General features: G+C 37.9%; 2 protein-coding genes across 2 annotated transcripts; both read right to left on the bottom strand.

Moving 5' to 3' along the window:
* Nucleotides 1–814: 814 nt before the first annotated feature.
* zgc:165604 (uncharacterized protein LOC792578 homolog) lies at nt 815–9,341 on the bottom strand. The gene is made up of 7 exons (XM_054755797.1): nt 9,148–9,341; nt 6,972–7,126; nt 6,817–6,883; nt 6,578–6,709; nt 4,641–4,796; nt 4,394–4,516; nt 815–1,080 (listed from the first exon to the last, which is right to left on the bottom strand). Exons 1-7 carry the CDS (start codon nt 9,212–9,214, stop codon nt 866–868), a joined length of 915 nt encoding a protein of 304 aa, XP_054611772.1. The 5' UTR covers nt 9,215–9,341; the 3' UTR covers nt 815–865.
* Nucleotides 9,342–12,894: 3,553 nt separating this feature from the next.
* On the bottom strand, nt 12,895–20,490 carry dlat (dihydrolipoamide S-acetyltransferase (E2 component of pyruvate dehydrogenase complex)). Its single transcript, XM_054755796.1, has 14 exons — nt 20,093–20,490; nt 19,235–19,336; nt 19,027–19,151; nt 18,762–18,921; nt 17,517–17,643; nt 17,241–17,422; nt 17,020–17,173; nt 16,879–16,946; nt 15,736–15,840; nt 15,460–15,567; nt 15,273–15,391; nt 13,928–14,090; nt 13,723–13,859; nt 12,895–13,662 (listed from the first exon to the last, which is right to left on the bottom strand). Exons 1-14 carry the CDS (start codon nt 20,339–20,341, stop codon nt 13,533–13,535), a joined length of 1,929 nt encoding a protein of 642 aa, XP_054611771.1. The 5' UTR covers nt 20,342–20,490; the 3' UTR covers nt 12,895–13,532.
* Nucleotides 20,491–20,679: the final 189 nt, after the last annotated feature.

Here is a 20,679-nt window from a genome sequence, read left to right as displayed (position 1 = left end):
AGGATTTTATTATTATTATTTTATTTTTTGCATAAAAATATGCAACTTTATTCTCAAAAGACAGGCTTGAAAAATATTTTTAGCTGTTGAAAAAAATGTTTTCAAAATGTTAAGGCTTTATTCTCTGAAAATTCTGTTCTAAAATTTGTTTATTTATTTATTCTATTTATTTGTTCTAAAAAATACACAAAAGTCTTTATTTTGGCAAGAATGTGACTTGAAAAAAGCTTATTTCTTAAAATACAACTTTTTCTAAGAAAATGTACTTAATTATTGTATAATTTTAATATTTAGTTAAAAATATATGACTTTTTAATATTGAGACTTTTTGAGATTTTAATATTGGTTCTAAAGAAAATACACACATTTTTAAAACCTTTTTCTCACAATGTTACATGTCAGAAAATTCTGATTTTACAAGAGTTTTTTTCTTATAAATTTACAACTTTATTCTCGTAAATGTATGGGAAAAAATGTTTTTACTCTCGTAAATTTACGACTTTATTCTCATAAATGTATCATCATGAGTTTTTTCTTGTAGATTTACAACTTTATTCTTTTCTTGTAAAATAATAAATGTATGACCAAGGAAGTGCTGTGGTGTTTAATTGCCTACCACTAGATGGCAGTAATCACGGTAGCTGTCTTTTGACATTCTTACTATTTGTTTCATTTACTTTTTGAAAATTATTTTCTAATATTAAAATGAGTAGTATATTTGTCAAAGATATGGAAACAACAAAAAAAGCCTGGCATTCTCTGCAGGTGAGTAAATCAACCATGGCCACTACTACTGTGTGGGAAAAAAACAAAGCAGAATTTGGAGTGTTTATTTTTTAAAAAAAAATGGCGACCTTCTTCTTGGTCAAACAAAGGAACGCTTTATCAGTGACGGAGTGTAGCGGATCTCATTATAGCCTTCCTCCTCCTCCTCCTCTTCCTGCTTGGAGGTCCTCCATCGTCCATCCTGACCCGTGCGATGAAGCCACAGGATGAGCACCAGCAGGGCCAGCAGCATCAGAGCCATGGACAGTGTCAATAGCACCCCCTGTAGGATCCCTGAGGAATTGCCTGCCACTGCTAACAGTTCAATTAAAACAACAGTCAGCCAGTTGAGCGAGGAGACAGCACGACGCAGTATTACGGCCACATTGGAAAAAAATACTAATCTGAGATTTCGAGAATAAAGTTGTAACTTTATGAGAATAAATTTACAAAAAAAAAAAAGTAATACTACTTGGGCATGTGGAGGGGGCGGGGTTAGGAAGGCAGAAGTGAGAATGGCTAACATGCCACGTTATCAATAAAAGATTGCCTGAATGAAAGTTTCCTTCCTTCCTGAAGAGCTGTGCTCTATTTCGCTATGACACGTACGACACCATGACACGCATGACTTTATTCTCGTCTCGTAAATGAAAAAACATTTTCTTTCTCGTAAATGTATGGAAAAAAAATAGTTTTTTCTCGTAAATTTACAACATTATTCTCATAAATTTATGGGGGAAAAAAATTCTGTTCTCGTAAATTTACAACTTTATTTTCGTAAACGTAAGAAAACATTTTTTTATACGACTTTATTCTCATAAATGTATGACTTTATTCTCATATTACGACTTTTTTCCTTGTAAATTTACGACTTTATTCTCATAAATGTATGACTTTATTCTTGTAATATTATGACTTTTTTGCGTAAATGTACAACTTTATTCTTGTAAATTTAAACTTTATTCTTGTACATTTATGACTTTTTTCCTTGTACATTTACGCCTTTATTTTGGCAATGTGAAATTTTTTCTTGTCAATTTTAGACTTTATTCACGTAATAATATGAGTTTTTTTTAATAGAAAATTTACAACTTTATTCTTGTAAATTTATGACTTTATTCTCATAAATGTGTGACTTTAATCTGGTAATATTACGACTTTTTTTCTCGTAAACGAACAACTGTTTTCTCATAAAATATAGTTTTTTCTTGTAGATTTATGACTTGATTCTCATAAACGTATGACTTTTTTCTCGTAAATTTATGACTGTATTGTCGTAATATTATGATTTTTTTCTTGTAAGTTTACAACTTTATTCTTGTAAATGTATGAAAAAAAAATTCTCGTAAATTTACGACATAATTCTCAGAAATGTATGAAAATTTTTTTTTTTTGTTTTCGGAAATGTACAACTTTATTTTCGCAAACGTATGTAAAAAAAAATTGCTTTTGTTCTTGTAAATTTACGACTTTATTCTCATAAATGTATGAAAAATGTTGTTTTTTTCTCATAAATTTACAACTTTATTTTTGTAAACGTATGAAAAAACTTTTTTTTGGCCTCGTAAATGTGCGACTTTCTTCTCATAAATGTATGATTTTATTTTCATAATATTATGACTTTTTTCCTTGTAAATGTACAACTTTATTCTCATAAATGTATGACTTTATTGTTGTAATATTATGACTTTTTTTGCGTAAATTTACAACTTTATTCTTGTACATTTATGACTTTTTTCCTTGTACATTTACGAGTTTATTTTGGTAATATTACGACATTTTTTCTTGTAATAATATGAGGGGGTTTTCCCCACAAATTTACAACTTTATTCTTGTAAATTTATGACTTTATTCTCATAAATGTGTGACTTTAATCTGGTAATATTACGACTTTTTTTCTCGTAAACGAACAACTGTTTTCTCATAAAATATAGTTTTTTCTTGTAGATTTATGACTTGATTCTCATAAACGTATGACTTTTTTCTCGTAAATTTATGACTGTATTGTCGTAATATTATGATTTTTTTCTTGTTAAGTTTACAACTTTATTCTTGTAAATGTATGAAAAAAAAAAAAAAAAAAAAAAAAAAAAAAAAATATATAGTAGCTGAAGTGATATTTGTGAGCACACTTTCAATTTAATTACGGTAAAATGGCACTTGTAATAGTTTAGTTTTGGTTGTATTGATTAACATGTCATTGCAATCACTCCTTGACAGTGGCATTTCACAGATATAAAGCAGTAGTTTCTTGGGAGGTATACTGCGAAAGTGGCTCAACAAACCCAGGCTTTGTGCTCAAGATGCAGCTCAACAAAACAAAAAAGTTCCCCAAACAAAGTTAAACGGTACTGCAACGGTGGTTAGCACCTTACTTTGTCAGGTCCGGTTCTCGGTTTTGTGCAAAGTACGCGTTCTCATAAAATGGGGCGTTTGACGTCATATTATTCTTTTTCCGCTCAAAAACCAAGCCATCCCAGCCGGTGTATTTTACACAGGATGAGCAAGTAATTGTTCTGGAGCTTTATGAGGAGCTCAAAAAGATGGTCCCTTCCAAAAGCAACACTGTCACGGCCAATAGAGCGAGGCAGGACCACTGGCAGAATAATGCTGAGCATGTAAATGTAAAAGTTAAAATTGCGCCACTTTGACATATTAGCACTTATCCATTTAAAAAATGAATAAAATTGAGCTATCTGTCTTTGAAATATGTTTATATTGTTTTCATGTTTTACTGCTCTGAATTATAAAATGCTACTAATACTAATACCACCAGGGGCAGTGTTGACATGTTTTGTGGCGACGTTTTGCTTTGTGACCATTTTTTCCTTTTTGTTAGAATAAAGAAGTGTTTTGTTGCAGTTAAAAAAAAAAAAAAAAAAAAAAAAAAAAAAAAAAGTAAATGTATGAAAAAAAAATTCTCGTAAATTTACGACATAATTCTCAGAAATGTATGAAATTTTTTTTTTTTTTTCGGAAATGTACAACTTTATTTTCGCAAACGTATGTAAAAAAAAATTGCTTTTGTTCTTGTAAATTTACGACTTTATTCTCATAAATGTATGAAAAATGTTGGTTTTTTCTCATAAATTTACAACTTTATTTTTGTAAACGTATGAAAAAACTTTTTTTTGGCCTCGTAAATGTGCGACTTTCTTCTCATAAATGTATGATTTTATTTTCATAATATTATGACTTTTTTCCTTGTAAATGTACAACTTTATTCTCATAAATGTATGACTTTATTGTTGTAATATTATGACTTTTTTGCGTAAATTTACAACTTTATTCTTGTACATTTATGACTTTTTTCCTTGTACATTTACGAGTTTATTTTGGTAATATTATGAAATTTTTTCTTGTCAATTTTAGACTTTATATTCGTAATAATATGAGGGGGTTTTCCCCACAAATTTACAACTTTGTTCTTGTAAATTTATGACTTTATTCTCATAAATGTGTGACTTTAATCTGGTAATATTACGACTTTTTTTCTTGTAAATTTACAACTTTATTTTTCGCAAATTTACGACTTTTTTATTATTTGAACACTCCGTCGTAACAGGCGTCATTCTCGGAATCTCAAATGATTATTTGTTTAATGTGTCCCCAATAAAACGCCGCTCACCACTGTAGACGGACAGGTTGATGTAGCAGTTCTCTGTTCCCAGGAGGTTGGAGGCGGAGCAGCGATACAGGCCGGACGTCTGAGAGGACACGTTGACAATTTGGACCCAGCCGGACAGATCGTCTGAGAAAGGACCAAAGAACATTTCCGATACATTCATTACCTGCGCAAAACTTGTCTAAATGACCTTGACCCATGTCTCCTTGAAGTATTTAGGTCATTTTTTTAGACAACAAGGCTCTCTCACCCTCCATGTTGATAGGAAGAGAAATCTCCTCAGGATTGAGTTTATCCCAGTGGATCTCCGGTGTAGGGATGCCTTCGGCCACGGCGCAGGACAACCTCACACTCCCTCCTGTGTCCATGTCTCCGTCCCAGTGGCATGCTGGCAGTGAGGGCGCCACTGACGTCACAAGTGGGGATCAACATCACACGGCAGCATCGACGGCTATCAATGACTTGTTCTGCTTTTTTTCCCCTTCCAATAAAAACACTACTTTATTCCTGTGGGATTATACTGTATTTCTTTTATTTATTTATACAATATTACACATTTATTCACACTAAATTGTCAAGTTTTAAAAAATAAATAAAGTTACAACATTTTTTCATGATATTATAACTTTAGTCTTTAGTCAATTGCTACTTTTTCGGAAAACTATTTTTTTTTACCTCATAAAATGATGACTTTTTACAATTACAAAAACATTTTCTTTCACAAGCTAACAATCTTTTTTCCTGAAAATTCCTTTATTGGTCAAATTTATTATGGTAACACTACAATTTTTTTATTAAAAAAAAAAAAAAACATCCCAACCTTTTTGTTTTCCAAAACAAGTATTTTATTCTTATGAGATAATAATGTTTTTTCCTTAAAAAACACGCACAACTCATTTTAACATTACAACTTCTGCATTGGAAAATGACAAAAATAGAAAATTAATATTGTAAAATTACCATTGTTTTTTTTTTTTTAAATGGACATTTTTCATGCAAGATTAAGACTTTTTCCCCCCCCCAAAAAATACTTTATTGTTTATGGCACTTATGCATACATATATTGATATATATTGTACTGTATAGAATTCAGTTAAAATGAGAAATGTGAATTCTAACAGTACAACTTTCCACCTGAAAAATTACAATTTTATTAACATTATTTACAATTGATTTAATCCTAAAATTACATTTTTTTTCATGCAAGATTAAAGCTTTTTTTTCCTCCAAAAAAACAACTTTATTCTCTCAAGATTAGAATTGATTTCCTGAAAAAATATGACTTTATTCCTGTAAGATAGTCTTATTTTCTAAAAGTAAATAATACGCTTGTAGATAAACCTTTTTCTCTTTGTTTTTTATTTACTGTACATGATGTTTATTGCAATACTTCTACATACATGTCATACTGATAAATAACTGTGTGTTGATTTAAAATGAAAATGATAAATGTGAATTGTAACACTACACCTTTTTTTTTTACAGAAGAATGATGTTTTTTTCTTGTCATTATTTTTGTAAGATTACAATTTGTTTTTTTCATGGAAGATTAAAACTATTTTCCTCAAGAAAATACAACTTTATTCTCGCAAGCTTACAATTTACTGTTTTTCCTGAAAAAAATGACTTTATTCTTGTACGATACTGACTTATTTATTAAAAAAAAATAAAATAAAATAGATTCTAGACCTTTGTTTTTTTGATTGATATTGATCAATAACTACTGTATATATTTAATATTTTATATATTAAATTAAATAAAACATTTAATTACATTAAATGAAAATGATAAATGTGAATGCTAATATTACTACATTTTCACTTGAAAACGTATGGTTTTATTATTTTTATTATTTTTTATTTTGATTAGATGTATTTATTCCCAAAAAAATACATTTTTCACGCAAGATTAAGATTTTTTTTCAAGAAAATACGACTTCATTCTTGAAAGATAATTAATTTTTTTTACTTAAAAAAATTAAGCTTATAGACCTTTTGTTTTTTGTTTTTTTTTTTACTGTGCATGACATTTAATAGAATACATAAACATAAATAGAATATTGATAAATAACTGTATATAGATTTCAAATGAAAATGATAAAGGTGGATTCTACAATGGTTTAATATTCTTTTTTAAGCTGTGGTGCATGGCGGCCATGGTGATAATGGACAGTATACAGTATTTACCCAGCACGCTGAGGACCAGTTCTCCTATGCCAGCATCTGCTGTCTCTGGAGGATTGTTGACCATGCAGCGATAGGTCCCAGCATCAGACACACGCGTGTCATTCATGATGATGTCTGCACTCCAAGGGATGCCTAACATTGGATTTATTCACATTTCTTTGCATTATTTCAGACGTTTTATGTTGTCTTTTCTTACAAAGCATATTTGTTCTGCTTCATTTTCAGCATGACTTGTATACCTGTGAAAGCCACCCTGCCAATGAGGGAGGGGTCCTCTATAACCTGACCATGGTCATACACGATCACCTGAAAGGTCATAGATTTGGATGACATAGAGTTTCCGGTGTGAAAACTAAGAGGAAAAGGACTTTATTGGTAGGAGTAGTGAGTGGACCTGAATGGGGGCCTGTGGGCTGGAGAAAGGGGTGAGTGTCCAGATGATGTTGAGTCTGGAGAGGGGGCTGGAGGTGAAGAAGGAGCAGGGCAGGATGACAAAATCCCCTCGGACCACCTCGATGGTGGACTCCCTCACGGTCACCGTCACTGCACCTGCGTTGATGAAACAAAGGAAATAAGAAATATATGTACATGTGCATGTCTCTATGGAGGGTATATATCCATAGATAGAACATATACAAGTGTTTGCCCCCTTTCTGATTTCTTTTTTGCAGGTTTGTCACACTTAAATGTTTCAGATCATCAAGTAAATTTAAATATGTGGCAATGAACAGTGGTGAACCTCCCCAGGAGTGGCCGGCTAACCAAAATGACCCCAAGAGCGCAGTGACGACTCATCCAAGAGGTCACGAAAGACCCCACAACAACATCCAACGAACTGCAGGGCTCACTTGCCTCAGTTAAGGTGAGTGTTCGTGACTCCACCATAAGAAAGACCCTGGGCAAAAATGACCTGCGTGAACAAAAAGAACATTGAGGCTCATCTCAGTTTTGCCAGAAAACATCTTGATGATCCCCAAGACCTTTGGGAAAATACCCTGGGGTCTGACGAGACAGAAAATTTACTTTTTGGAAGGTGTGTGTCCAATTACATCTGGCGTAAAAGTAACGCTGCATTTCAGAAAAAGAACATCATGCCAACAGTAAAATATGGTGGTGGTAGTGTGATGGTCTGGGGCTGTTTTTGCTGCCTCAGGACCTGGAAGACTTGCTGTGATAAATGGAACCATGAATTCTGCTGTCTACCAAAAAATCCTGAAGGAGAATGTCCGGCCATCTGTTGGTCACCTCAAGCTGAAACCAACTTGGGTTCTGCAGCAGAACAATGATCCAAAACACACCAGCAAGTCCATCTCTGAATGGCTGAAGAAGAGCAAAATGAGAGACTTTGGAGTGGCCTAGTCAAAGTTCTGACCTGAATCCTATTGAGATGCTGTGGCATGACCTTAAAAAGGTGTTTCATGCTGGAAAACCCTCCAATGTGGCTGAATTACAACAATTCTGCAAAGATGAGCGGGCCAAAATTCCTCCACAGCACTGTAAGACGCTTGATTGCAGTTGTTGCTGCTAAGGGTGGACCAACCACTTTTTCACAAAGGGCCATGTAGGTTGGACTTTTTTTCTCCCTTAATAATAAAAAGTTTCATTTAAAAACTGCATTTTGTATTCAATTGTGTTGTTATTGACAAATATTTAAATTTGTTTGATGATCTGAAACATTTAAGTGTGACAAACATGCAAAAGAAATAAGAAATCAGGAAGGGGGGAAACACTTTGTCACACCCCTGTATATTACACACACACGGCAGGCCCAGCTGGCATAAACATAAACACTGACTGGGTGGGGTGGTGGATCACCTGATCAGAAATTCAATTTTGTTGTGCACTGTTTATACAGTAGTTCCAACAATAATAATAAGTGACATTTGGAGCTGTGTATATATAATATAACATTAAAAGTAATTTTGTTAGTAAATGTCAGATGTGATGAAGGCATTTTTAGAAAATCCATTTCCTGCGTGTCATTAATCCACGCCCTCATTTCCAGTGCCTCCATGATCCTGAAACAATGAATTCCCCCCGCCCCCAACTTCATCTACGTTTTGTGCTCACGCGCGTGTGTGTGTGTGTATGTGTGTGTATGTGTGTGTGCAAATGAGTTGCTTAATTAAACCTGACAGCTCTGAAGAGGAGCCAAAACCAATGTCACACAACAAATGTCTTCTTTGCATTAAAAACATACTGTACGCATGTATGGTTGTGCTGCACTTACAGTATACAACACTATACCGGAACAATACACAATGGTGCACTTGTGCGCTACTACAAACTACAGTAATGTAGTTAGTGTTGTAATGCTGATGTTCTAAATTCTGATGTTCGTGAACGCACCTGGCTGTTAATGCTATTGGTGGATAAGGAGGAAGTGTTGTGGGCGAGAGAGCGAGGAGCAAGCAAGTGTGTGAGCTCAACTATAGTCTTTGTCGAAATTGAGTACTCTTATTTGCGTTAAGGTCGGCAGTAAAACTTTGGAAGAGCTTCAGACTCTGTGTGACTCGATTCGAACGCTACAGTATGACTTCAAAAGTATATAATTCCTGGCAGATACTCACTTGCGTACAGGGCGGTGAAGCACACACACAGGGTGGTCCATAGCGTGCTTTCTCCAGAAGAAGCCATGGAAGCAGTGTGAAGAACAAGCTGCCCTCCTGTTTCCTAACTAACTAACTAGTGGCCAAAAAAGCCAGGCATGCATGATTAATGCATCGAGCGACACAGCCAACCTCACCTCACCTCTCACTGTCAGCTTGGGAGACAAAACAAAAGCAGCATTATTACACATACATACTCTTAGGGGCTTATACACTATATTGTGTTCTGGGGAAGATGTTACGAGAGAGGAAAGCGTGCACGTTAAGCTATTATTTCCATAATTCTGCAGGGTAACATATTAGTTCACAGTAAGGCAGGTGTTACCATGGAAACAACACTGTGCCGTGTCCCCTTTTTCATTTTTAGTCAGCATGCGGAAAACAAAGTAATGCCATTCATATGTTCTATTATACGGGGTGGGCCAAAAGTAGGCTTATTCATTGTTAATGTGAAACAGATAATGAAGTAACTGTAACCCTACTTTTGGACCACCCTGTACTATACTGCTTCTTGTTCTTTAAAAAAACCCCTCCAAATATGAATTTCTTCTCTTCATTCAGGCATAAATCTGGCACAATTTTAGTATATTTTTCTACAAATATGTCTATTCTCGTGAGGAGACTATATAGAGAATCTTTTGTTGTTTAAAAACGAGGCCATTCACCAGCCACGCCAGGCTTCAACCACAGCCCTACCAGTCCCAAAACAAAAATATAACACTTGTTTTTGCACCAGTCTTTCATGAAATTAATTCCAAGATGTAAAACTTTTTCTGGGGGGTGGACACACGTCCCCTGTTCTTTTTCAAAAGGCAGTTTTGACCCCCTGTAGTTAACAGGCCAAAAAACAATGTTACACTACAGTATATTGAAAGACTAGTCAAGCACTAGGGCCGAGTGGAAAACGGACGCTCAAGCCAAGCCTGTTTCCATTTAGACTACCCACAAGGTCATCGATTGGCTCAGTCGACTGGCCACCCCCACTATCGCTCCATGAGTGCCTTGCACACTGGTGTTTTCGTTAGTGCCACTATAAATTGTTACAATGTCGGACAATAGCTCTTCCTGGATCACATCTACTTGATGGATCTTTAAAGGGATAGTTGTATCCCCATCAGCAGTGTAGTGCATCAACAGTGACTTACCTCCCACTTTGTCCCGTGAGCAGAGTTCTGGTCAAATTTCGGTGATGAGGAACGTAATTCCAGTTAGTTGCTGGGGTCACATAAGTAAAGACTTTGACTTCTCGAAACGTTCAAGGGTTATACATTTGCATCACAAAAATGCCTCCTCGAAAAAAAATCAGACCCCACAATCGCTTGGAGTTACTTTCTCTCCCGTCATATCACTGCGCGCTGTCGCCTGTCCTTCGTTGCTATCAAGAATCCCCCAGGGACAAGGGACTGCAGTGTTCAACAAAGGACTGTTGAGCGAAAGACTAGGTCCTGGGCATGACCTTAACAGGCATCCGGTGATGAGGTTGTGCAAGTGACTTGGGGAAAGTGGAGCTACCCCTTCATCATCATCGCTCTCAGGTTCATTCTGACCCGGAATGATAGCACATGCCTAGGGGTGCCGGCCAGGGGTAACTGGCAAGGATAGATGTTAAGGGTAACTATTTACTGTTATGTACAACATGTATGCCTGCTGATTATGACGCCATGAAAACCATCATCGATATTAAATATAAAGAAGACATGCATGGTTGGTATGGGTAGACATAGGAGGGTTGCATAGCATGAAGGACGGACACTCTATAGTACGATTGTGCTTATGGCTATCCAATTAAGTATTGTTAATTAAATATTAAGTATTGTAGTTGAACCTTCACCTATTTTAGAGTGAACGCATTCTTAGGGACATACACACACACACACACACACACACAGATGTCACCCAAAAAGGGGAAGTGTTGATTTAAACCGTTGGCGGCCTGTTGCCAAACAATGTATGGGTTGGAATTGCACTGCTAAGAGGGGGTTGAATAAAACCTAAAGGGGGAGACTTACTGGGTAATTTCCCAATGTTCCGAGAAGAGTTGGGATATGTTAAGTTCCCAGAAGGGAGGAGAATGTTGGAGCTATGACGCCAATGGGTGGAAAGGTATAAAGACCGCACCCAAGATTATTCGGGGCTCTTCTCCTTGTGAGTCCCCGGGCTACGTGTGGCTGCATCTATCAAATTGACCAAAAGTGTGACTTTGTTCTGAAAAGCGAAGAGAGCAACCCACTCTCTCGTCAGGAGAAACACAGACTTACAAAACTTAGTGTTAGACCAGCAAGGCACAGTTTAGAGAAGAGAGGAAGTGCCCGGGGACATCGGAGATAGCCACACATAGATGCAGCACCTTCTCTTTTTCCTCCATGTGCAACTTAGAGCCTTGCAGGAGACCAAAGAGGATTCATCGATCCCGGACCGATGAGTCGCACCTTTGGGATAAGGATTTTCCCCCTGGTAGTGGAGTTCAGGAAGGATTGCTTTGGTCTTATTATTGTCTATCAGGATGCTGTTGTGGCATGTTTATTGTTCATTTTGTGATGAGACTGACAGGGTGGTAGGGACCCACTCCTCAGTTTAAACCACTGTGGACATTCCAGTTTGGGACATTTTTACAACCTTTGTTCCTATATATGGAACTGGAGCTCATCAACATCTTAAGACAAAGTAATGTATGATTTTTGCCTTTTCACTGCTTTTTGCCCTAGCCAACTTGACTATTAAATTTTCTTCATTTACTTTCACTGTTGTTTTTACGTCTTGTGTGATAAAAGAGTAGGCTTTTTGTCTAAGATAATTCCTTTGAGGTTGTTCCGGTCATGATTTTAACCTTTCAAACAGGTCCCTCTGATCGCTAATAGATTGGTAAAATTTCCCAGGTCTATACCAAATGCAATAAACCAATACAAAGGAAAGCAGCTATAAAGTGGAGGGTCTAGTGCTGGGTGCAATATAAATATGGTTACTCTATTGTACTTGGTCTGGATGTAGTGGAGCCACCTCTGCACGAACTGTGAAAACCTGGGTGAGTTTCCTTCAACCTGACTTAGTAGTGTCCTTTTAACACAGGAGGCTTTAACCCTTTAAACGGAGAAGTCAGAGAGGTAGGTGTGCCTGCTCAACACACGAAGGGGTAAGGGTCTTGCACCACCTGGTAACAAGGGTTTTAACATTACGTACGACGCAGTCTTCACCTGTGCATGTAAACACTGCGATTGTGAGGTCTGACTTTTTTTGTGATGCAAATGTGTTACTCTTTTGAACGCAGTAACATGGAATAGTCCATTGCATGAGAAGGGAGGGGGAGAAGGCGAAGCGCTCATGATGGATTACGCATTTTGATGTAGTTTTAAGCATGTGAATCAAGATTAATACAGCAATATGCACTTTAAATCGAATAAAAAAATCAATCATCAGTTTTAATGAGTGGTTTGGGGCCCCAGGCAATTGCCTGTGTTTACCTAATGCAAGTCCACGCCTGACCCTACCTCATCCATGTTTCACGCTATGTGTAATGCACGTTTATAATTGATGGGTTTCACTTTCGGAAATGAATGGCAAAAATGTTGAACTTTTTCATGATATTCTCCCTGTATGTGTATTTTAAATAACTGGTTTTACTCCTACAAGCTCCCACTCAAAGAGTCTTCAGCACACAGTTGACTACTTCTCGCAGTTTATTTAAAAGAAACTTCCAGCAGCAGCTTTGTGCGTTTCAGCTGTGTGAAGGACAGATTATTATTGGACTGAGACTACAAAATGAACATGGATCAGAAAGGGATTGGCAGACCTGTTCAGTAGCTTCTAGAGGTCGGGGGCTGTACAGATATATTAAATTGGATTTTGTGGACCGTGTTGTCCGTACTCCAGCTGTCAATCATATATAATCTATATAGTATCCACAGTGGTGTGGAGCCACAACAATGACAACATGATGCTGTCTATCTGTGTAGACACAGTGACACACAGTGTGTAACAATGTGCACTGTGTGCATCTAAACTCTTTTCTCCATCGTTTTGTGTGCTAACAGGTCACACGCACAGAGCTTCCCTTCCTGCTTGCCTTTATAACACAAAATCATGTAAGAACTAAATTTGATCTCTGATTGAACAAGTGTAACATTTCCCTTTGCACAACATCATTTTTTAGAGGCCAGACTCTTTGCTAGGATAAAATCTTGTTATGGATTTTTAATAAATAGAATTAGAGAGCGAGAGAGGAGAGTAAGACAGACAGAATAAGCGGAGTGCTGCCCCTCCCTCCCCCTTTGCTTCCACCTCTGTTGCCTTGTGTTCAGGGTAACAGAGGGAGTGACCTGGTGGCCAGAGTGTTGCAGTTTGCAGTCCGCTCACAAGAGCATGGTGACCGGCTTCTCCAGGAACTTGCGGAATTCAATAAGCCACTGGGCGCCCACAGCGCCGTCTACCACCCGGTGGTCACAGCTCAGCGTCACGGACATCATGCTGGCCACATCAAAACTGGAATAGAAGAAAACCGTGAGTGTTATACAGAGGGTGCGGTTCAGGCTTATCACCTACCCTCTCTCGTTGTCAGAAGGCATCAGGCGCTTTTCAGAGCCTCCCACAGCGAGGATGCAGGACTGAGGAGGGTTGATGATGGCGGAGAAGTTTTTGACGCCAAACATCCCCAAGTTTGAGATGGTGAAGGTACCTCCCTGGTGGTAAAGGATATCATTGAAGTATATGGTCACTGATGGATGGATTTGCACTAGCAGGATTCTACCTGAAATTCATGTGGCTGCAGTTTGCCGTCCCGCGCTTTGGCGGCAAGGGACGACACGTCGTTGCTGATGGCAGCCAGTCCTTTGGTGTGGGCGTTAAACACAATAGGCGTGATGAGGCCGTTGGCTGTACTCACTGCCACGCTCATGTCCACCACATGGTTCCTGGAAGAAGAAGCACACACTACGGTAATAATAAGGGCACATACACCAACAGGACATGCTCTGTATAACTGGGGACGTTTGAGCGCCCCCTGCTAACAATACAATGATACTACGCACACAGACTTGAACGTTGTCTCTTTTTTAGCTCATTTATTTCAACATACAGTCGGGGCTAATACTTGAGGGAAATGAAGGATTCATTTACTAAATGGATTTATTTTTTTTTTATTGAAAGGAATTGTGGGAAATTGTCTATAAAAATAAGCAATTCAAAATGATTAAATAATCAAATATTTAATCAAATTTTTTTGATTAAAAATGAAAGTATTAAACAGTAATACACAATATATACATATAATGTAAAATACAGTGTTTCAATTTTTTAGAACACTTGTCATAACAAGAAAACAAATATTTTAGAAATCTTTCAAAAACAAGTTTAAAACTAAAAATGTTTGTTTTGTTGACAAATAAATGGAAACAAATAATTGGTCATTTTTCCACACATCACAAAAAATATATATATTTTCTGTTGCCCCCTCTGGCCTTGATAACACCTTGCAAATCAAAAACGTCTGTTGAGGAATTCAAGCACATAACACTAATTTGAGGTCCTAAATCACAAACATAATTGTATACTTTACTTTTTAATTTTTTTGGGAAACCATTACACTGGTAAGTTAATGGACAACAATAATTCTACTTTAGTATTAAAATATTTTAATGAAAAGGAGTGTCTACATGCTGGTGTATTAGTGATTACTGAAATTATTTTGGTAATTGCCAAAGTTGTTAATTTAATTTAGGGCAGCTGTGTCATTAACACCTTACATCACATTGGGTGGTGGTCGAATACATTTGCTAAGCACTGTCGATGAAATAAAATACCAATTTTAAATAATTTTTTCATCACATGGTTAAGGATATTTCAAAAGTCACATGCTCACAAACAAAAAGGTAAAAATCAAATGTGTGTATGAAGAGGTCAAAAGCAATAATGTGAAATAAAAGTATTTACACTTAAGTCCCTCATAAGTCATAAAGTTAAATCAAATGAAGATGTACAGTAATTTGGCGCAGGATCTAATTTGCTTTTGTTCCCTTTGATGAAACCTTAGTGAATTTTAACTGTTCATTGTGCCACTGATGTTTAATGAAGCTTTGGTTGTCGATGCTACTCACTGGCGGATGACTGTGTCCATCCAAGAGGAGTTACACTCTGGAACCTTGAGGCAGGCCAGAGCGCTGGCTTTGATGATGAAATCATTGACACTTATCTTGAGATTACTGGCTTTCACCTCCTGTAACAGTGGAGTTTAAAGACTGACTGACTTTCATTTTGGTCTAGCACCAAACAAAATAAACATACCTCATTGAGTTCTTTCCTTAGTTCCAGCACTTGGTCCATGTTGACATCTACAGAGAGGTAATAGTGGGGGATGGTTTGTTTTGACTGCATCAATCTCTGAGCGATGACCTGTGCAAGGAGAGCCAGACTCCAGTTTTCATCCAAAATATCTCAAGTTTAATTTGACTGGTTTGTGACGAGTGTACATCGAAGCATGAAAATGAGAGGCTGTGAAGAACTTCAGGGCCCACTGAACTCGTGAGCTTCCGCATGTCAGCTGTGTGCGTTTGCTCTCACCTTGCGGATATTGCTGATAGGGATGTCTGTGAAGGTACCGGCTGCCGCGGCAGGAACTGCAGCAGGTGCAGGAGCAGCTGGAGCGACAGTTGGAGTGGGAGCAGCCTGGCAAAAGTAACACTTTTAATTACATCAATATGACACTAAGGTATAAAAAATAGGAACACTTGGAAAACCACATACTGGTACCATAACAATTTGTTATAGTACTTGTATAGAACTTGTTTAAGTCAGTAGCACTAAATACACACGCACAATATTGGGAAGTGGATGTGACTGCCCAGCGAGAAGTGTAATGTAATGTGCGTTCTTCTGGAAACATACTTTTATACTGTATTGTGTTGCATTTATGACAGGTGCTATAAAAATACAGAAATGTAAAATTTACAGAATTACAGTAGTAGCAGCATTTTTCATCTAATACCTATAGTAACACTTCTTAAAGCCTTGAGAGAAACTTTGTATTATATTTAATGTCAAGAAGATGTCACTGCTCTTTACAATCAGTTCATGTGTATATTAACTGAGAATTAATTTACTACATTTATTAATTTTATCCAATTTAATTGTGGTAAAAAAAAAAGAAAACAACAAAAATATCTTTAACTATAAAATATTAAAAATAAAATGCTTTTTCATATATCAAATATAAAAATATAATAATAAGTACAATATAATATATATAATAATAATAATAATATAATGTATACAATATAATATCCATCCATCTTCTATGCCGTATATCCTCACTAGGGTCACGAGGGTATGCTGGAGCCTATCCCAGCTGACTTTGGGCAAGAGGCAGGGTGCGCCCTGTACTGGTTGTCAGCCAACATGCTAACGATTAGGCCACCGTACAGCCTAATAACAAATATATTTCCATCCATCCATCTTCTATGCCGCTTACCCTCACTAGGGTCATGGGTATGCTGGAGCCTATCCCAGTTAATAAATATAAAATATGATTGATTTTGATAATCTTTTTTTCTCTCTCACGTGTATTATTGTTATTTATAATTCATTTATATTATGAAGTATTTTGTGTTGCATTTATATGTGAAACGCGCCATACAAATATAGTTTGACTGATAAAATAACCAAAAGTATCATAAAAATAGCAGAATGTGAAGAAGTATAACTTACTGGTGCGGTCTTTGGTGGAACAAAACTCTCAATGTCTTTCCTGGTAATGCGTCCATCAGGGCCAGAGCCTGAGCAATAAATGTTTACATGAAATGCAACATTGTTTTATTTTGCAGGGCACATTCTTTCTTGATGACTCACCGCTGATCTGCGCCAGGTCAAAGCCTTTCTCTGCAGCGAGTTTCTTTGCCAGTGGGCTAGCGAACACCCGTCCCTTCCTAGGAGCCACGGCTGCAGGAGACGCTGCAGCAGGTGCGGGAGCAGGACTGGGTGCTGCAGCCACAGGTGCTGCTACCTGGAAGAAGACAACAGTGGGTTACATCATCAGAACAGAGTTGTATGTTTGCATACGTGTGACTTACTGGTGCTGGAGCAGGAGGAGGTGTTGAAATATCTGCCACGCCGGTTTCCACATAGTCCTTGAATGCAGCAATGTCACTCTCCTTCTCTACAATGATGCAGAGTGGCGTTCCTAACGGAACATCACGGGTGCCCTCTGCCACCATGATTTTGGCCAGATATCCCTCCTCCTGCACCTCAAAGCCTAGATGTGACACCGTGGGGAAACAGTGAGTACGGGCTAACATGCACCAACATAAGCAGGAGGGTCTGATGCATTTAGGGGCGCTCAAGCTTACCGATTGTTGCCTTGTCCGTCTCAATCTCAGCCAGCAGATCTCCCTCGTTGAGCTTCTCTCCTACCTTCTTCTCCCAGCGTTGCACCGTGCCCATTGTCATTGTTGGAGAGAGGGCAGGAAGTGTGATCTGCAACACACACACACAATGATTTTTCAAGCACAATCCACCTGCATTGCAAAACGCTTAACAAAACTACCATCAAATAATTATTGTGGACGTTTTGCTTTTCATTTTTTTTTTGTGATACCTACTGTACTTTAAAGAATGACCAACCAACAAGTGTGCTAAGAGAAGAATAAACGCTGGAAGTTATACAAATGAAGAGGACATTGAATAAGCAGTAAGTTTTAAAACAGTGGTTAACTTGTTTTTACACTTGTACTGTATGACAGAAAATTACAACACGTCAAACATGATCTGTCACCTAAAACGTCAGCATCGCTAGGATGCTCAGGGATCATTCCAATCACCGCAGCGTTTGAAAAGTGCAAAAAAGTTTGACAGTGACGACTCGAGGCCTAAAGCAATCTGTGATTTCACAAGGAAATGATGGCTCTGGATAACCAGCCCTTTACCATCGTTGAAGATACAGTTTGTACTTCTGAACTGCCGCTATTTTGTTTATAAATGTTTTGTTAATCGCAGTGATGTCATGATATGTGTACAGGTACACAAATCTACAGGTACAGTTTGTCGAATCCAACTTTGTTGGAGTCGCTCTTACCTCCAGGTGTGCACAAACTACAGTTAAATCTAAATTTAAAAAATCGGTCTTGAGAAGCAGGAAGTTATCGGTCTTGCCTTGAAAAAAATCTATCGCGCATCCCTAATTCATTCATTTAAAAAAAAAGTCTGAAAAAAATATAATCTTATATTTCAGGTCTAAGGATTTATACGTGCAAAGCAACGTGTGCAGCCAAACAACTTCTACCCAAGTCAGAGCTTTTCTTACTTTCACTCACATACACCTAGAGAGATGCAGTAGCAACACAGCAACTCACTGAAAAAAAGTGTCTCAAAAATTGGGCAAGTTAGCAAACAGGAGGAGCTATGATGCAAATTTTAAAATGGTCATCGATATGTAAAACATGAGTTTAAAAAAAATGTCCCCAAAAAACGGGTTTTGGAAAACAGGGATCATCTTATATTCAGGTCAATACAGTAAATGTGTAGAAAAAAGAAACAAAATATACTGCTGCTGCTTGCTAATCATATTGAGTGTTACTCTAAGAGGCGACACCCACCTTCATGTGTGTCGGGTAGGTGCTGCCTGGTGCTGCAGGAAGTGCAGAAGCAGCCGCTGCAGCTGGAGGAGGAGGAGTGGCGGCAGTTGATGAAGCAGCAGCCCCAGCTGAAGAAAGTGAGTCCAATGTAACATCTTTAAAGGCTGGGATGAGGTCTGGGCTGCGAAATGGATGGAGATTATAAAACAGTTCTACAGATAACAAAAACAGACACAGAGGAGGCAAGACATGACAGGACTAATCTGTATTGACAAGTCTTGTTTACCTATCAACAGTGATGCAAATTACTGATCCAATGTTCACATCTCTGGTCCCTTCAGGAACAAGGATTTTGGCAAGATAGCACTCTTCCAGCATCTCAAAACCCACTGTGGCCTTGTCAGTCTCCACCTACAAAAAAAGAACAGCATTTTACAAAATGCAGCATTTTACAACAATACTTCTGCATAAAACACACACAAACATTTCCTAACCTCAGCTATAAGGTCGCCCTCGCCGATTTTATCTCCCTCCTTCTTTTCCCAGCGAGCGATGGTTCCAGTCTGCATGGTGGGTGATAGTGCTGGCAGCTCCACCTGTTCAATATAACGGACAGCGGAACATCATAATTGTTGTCATGATCCACAGCATGTACTTCACAACATATAAGATGATTTACAGCCGCTGTTAAGTGTGGTATATTATCTTCTTTAAGTATTGATTTAAAAGCAGCGAGCCAGGATGAGAATTGGTCAAGGTTGTCCAATACAACATAGAAATGGCTTCATATTGATGCCAACAAATGGCAAACACCTGCAAAGGAAAAGCTAAAATTCTACCCCTATGATGCACTTTTGGAGGTGTGCCTAATGTTGTGGCTCATGAGTGTAGTATAAGCTTGACGTGTATTATTAGGTCACCCGGAAGTTCCAGAATTTGAGAATGTTATTTTTGTCAGCATGATTAACAGCCACAATGATAACCTGAATTTGGGTGTAACAGTAAAGAGAATGGGAGCAAAAATCCTGGAGCATATGCAAAGTCACTTGCTTAAAGACAATACTACTAGACTACAAGTTTAAAGGTTTGCACGAAACTGGAGTAACAAGCTAATTGTTGGTCATCCCCACGCTAAATGTCATATACTTTAAACTCCAGTTTTGGGCCAAAGAGCATAAATGTTATCAAATATGTGTACTGATAAAAAAAACGATTGATTTTATAGTCCAAATTTTAAGTTAAAACATGTAGCAAGCTGCACTGTTAGCTTCATCTCTGCACTGCTAGCTACGGAGGTCATGCTAACGTCAAGATAACTGGGTGCTATAGCAACCGGAAACCCGGTACGATACCTTTTGGTGCGGCGGCAGGCTGTAGAAACGCTTCCCCTGACAGGTAATAGCCAGCTGTGGACACCGCAGCAGAGCTCCCCTGTGACTGAAGCATAAAGCCCTGGACCCAGCGACGCGGTGCAACCGCCTCACGCACCCGGTTCCAGGCACGCAACGTGAGCCATTGGCAGAAGCAGCAGGCCCGGCCGGGAGGACACGGGGACGTGAGAGCCCGGCGGACGGCCTGAGCCGCAGGATTAGGCGAAGCATATCGTAACAATTGAAACACTACACAGAACTATAATTAATGTAATTATTTTACACCTGCATTAGGAAAAACCTCTTAAAACCGTTCCGGGGGCGCGTCTCACTTTCTAATGACCTCCTCCTGTCCAAAACACACGGCTTTCCGGCACTTTCAACACACTGCCGTCTCTCTGCAAGAAGTGTCGTAAAGCCTGTTGAACGAAAGACAGTAAAATTTATGTTTTTTTTGCAACTGTGCCATTTTTTAAATTCATATTTCACTATTGCATGTACCGTACATTCATTCGATCATAAGATCGTCATATTTTTTGCTGTATACTAATTAGAATGAAAATGATACG

This window comes from Dunckerocampus dactyliophorus, chromosome 16 (assembly GCF_027744805.1).
Source record: "Dunckerocampus dactyliophorus isolate RoL2022-P2 chromosome 16, RoL_Ddac_1.1, whole genome shotgun sequence".
In the NCBI taxonomy this organism is placed as follows: Eukaryota; Metazoa; Chordata; class Actinopteri; order Syngnathiformes; family Syngnathidae; genus Dunckerocampus; species Dunckerocampus dactyliophorus.
Note: the sequence above shows the minus strand (reverse complement) of the source record. Positions and strands in the feature narration are given on the sequence as shown.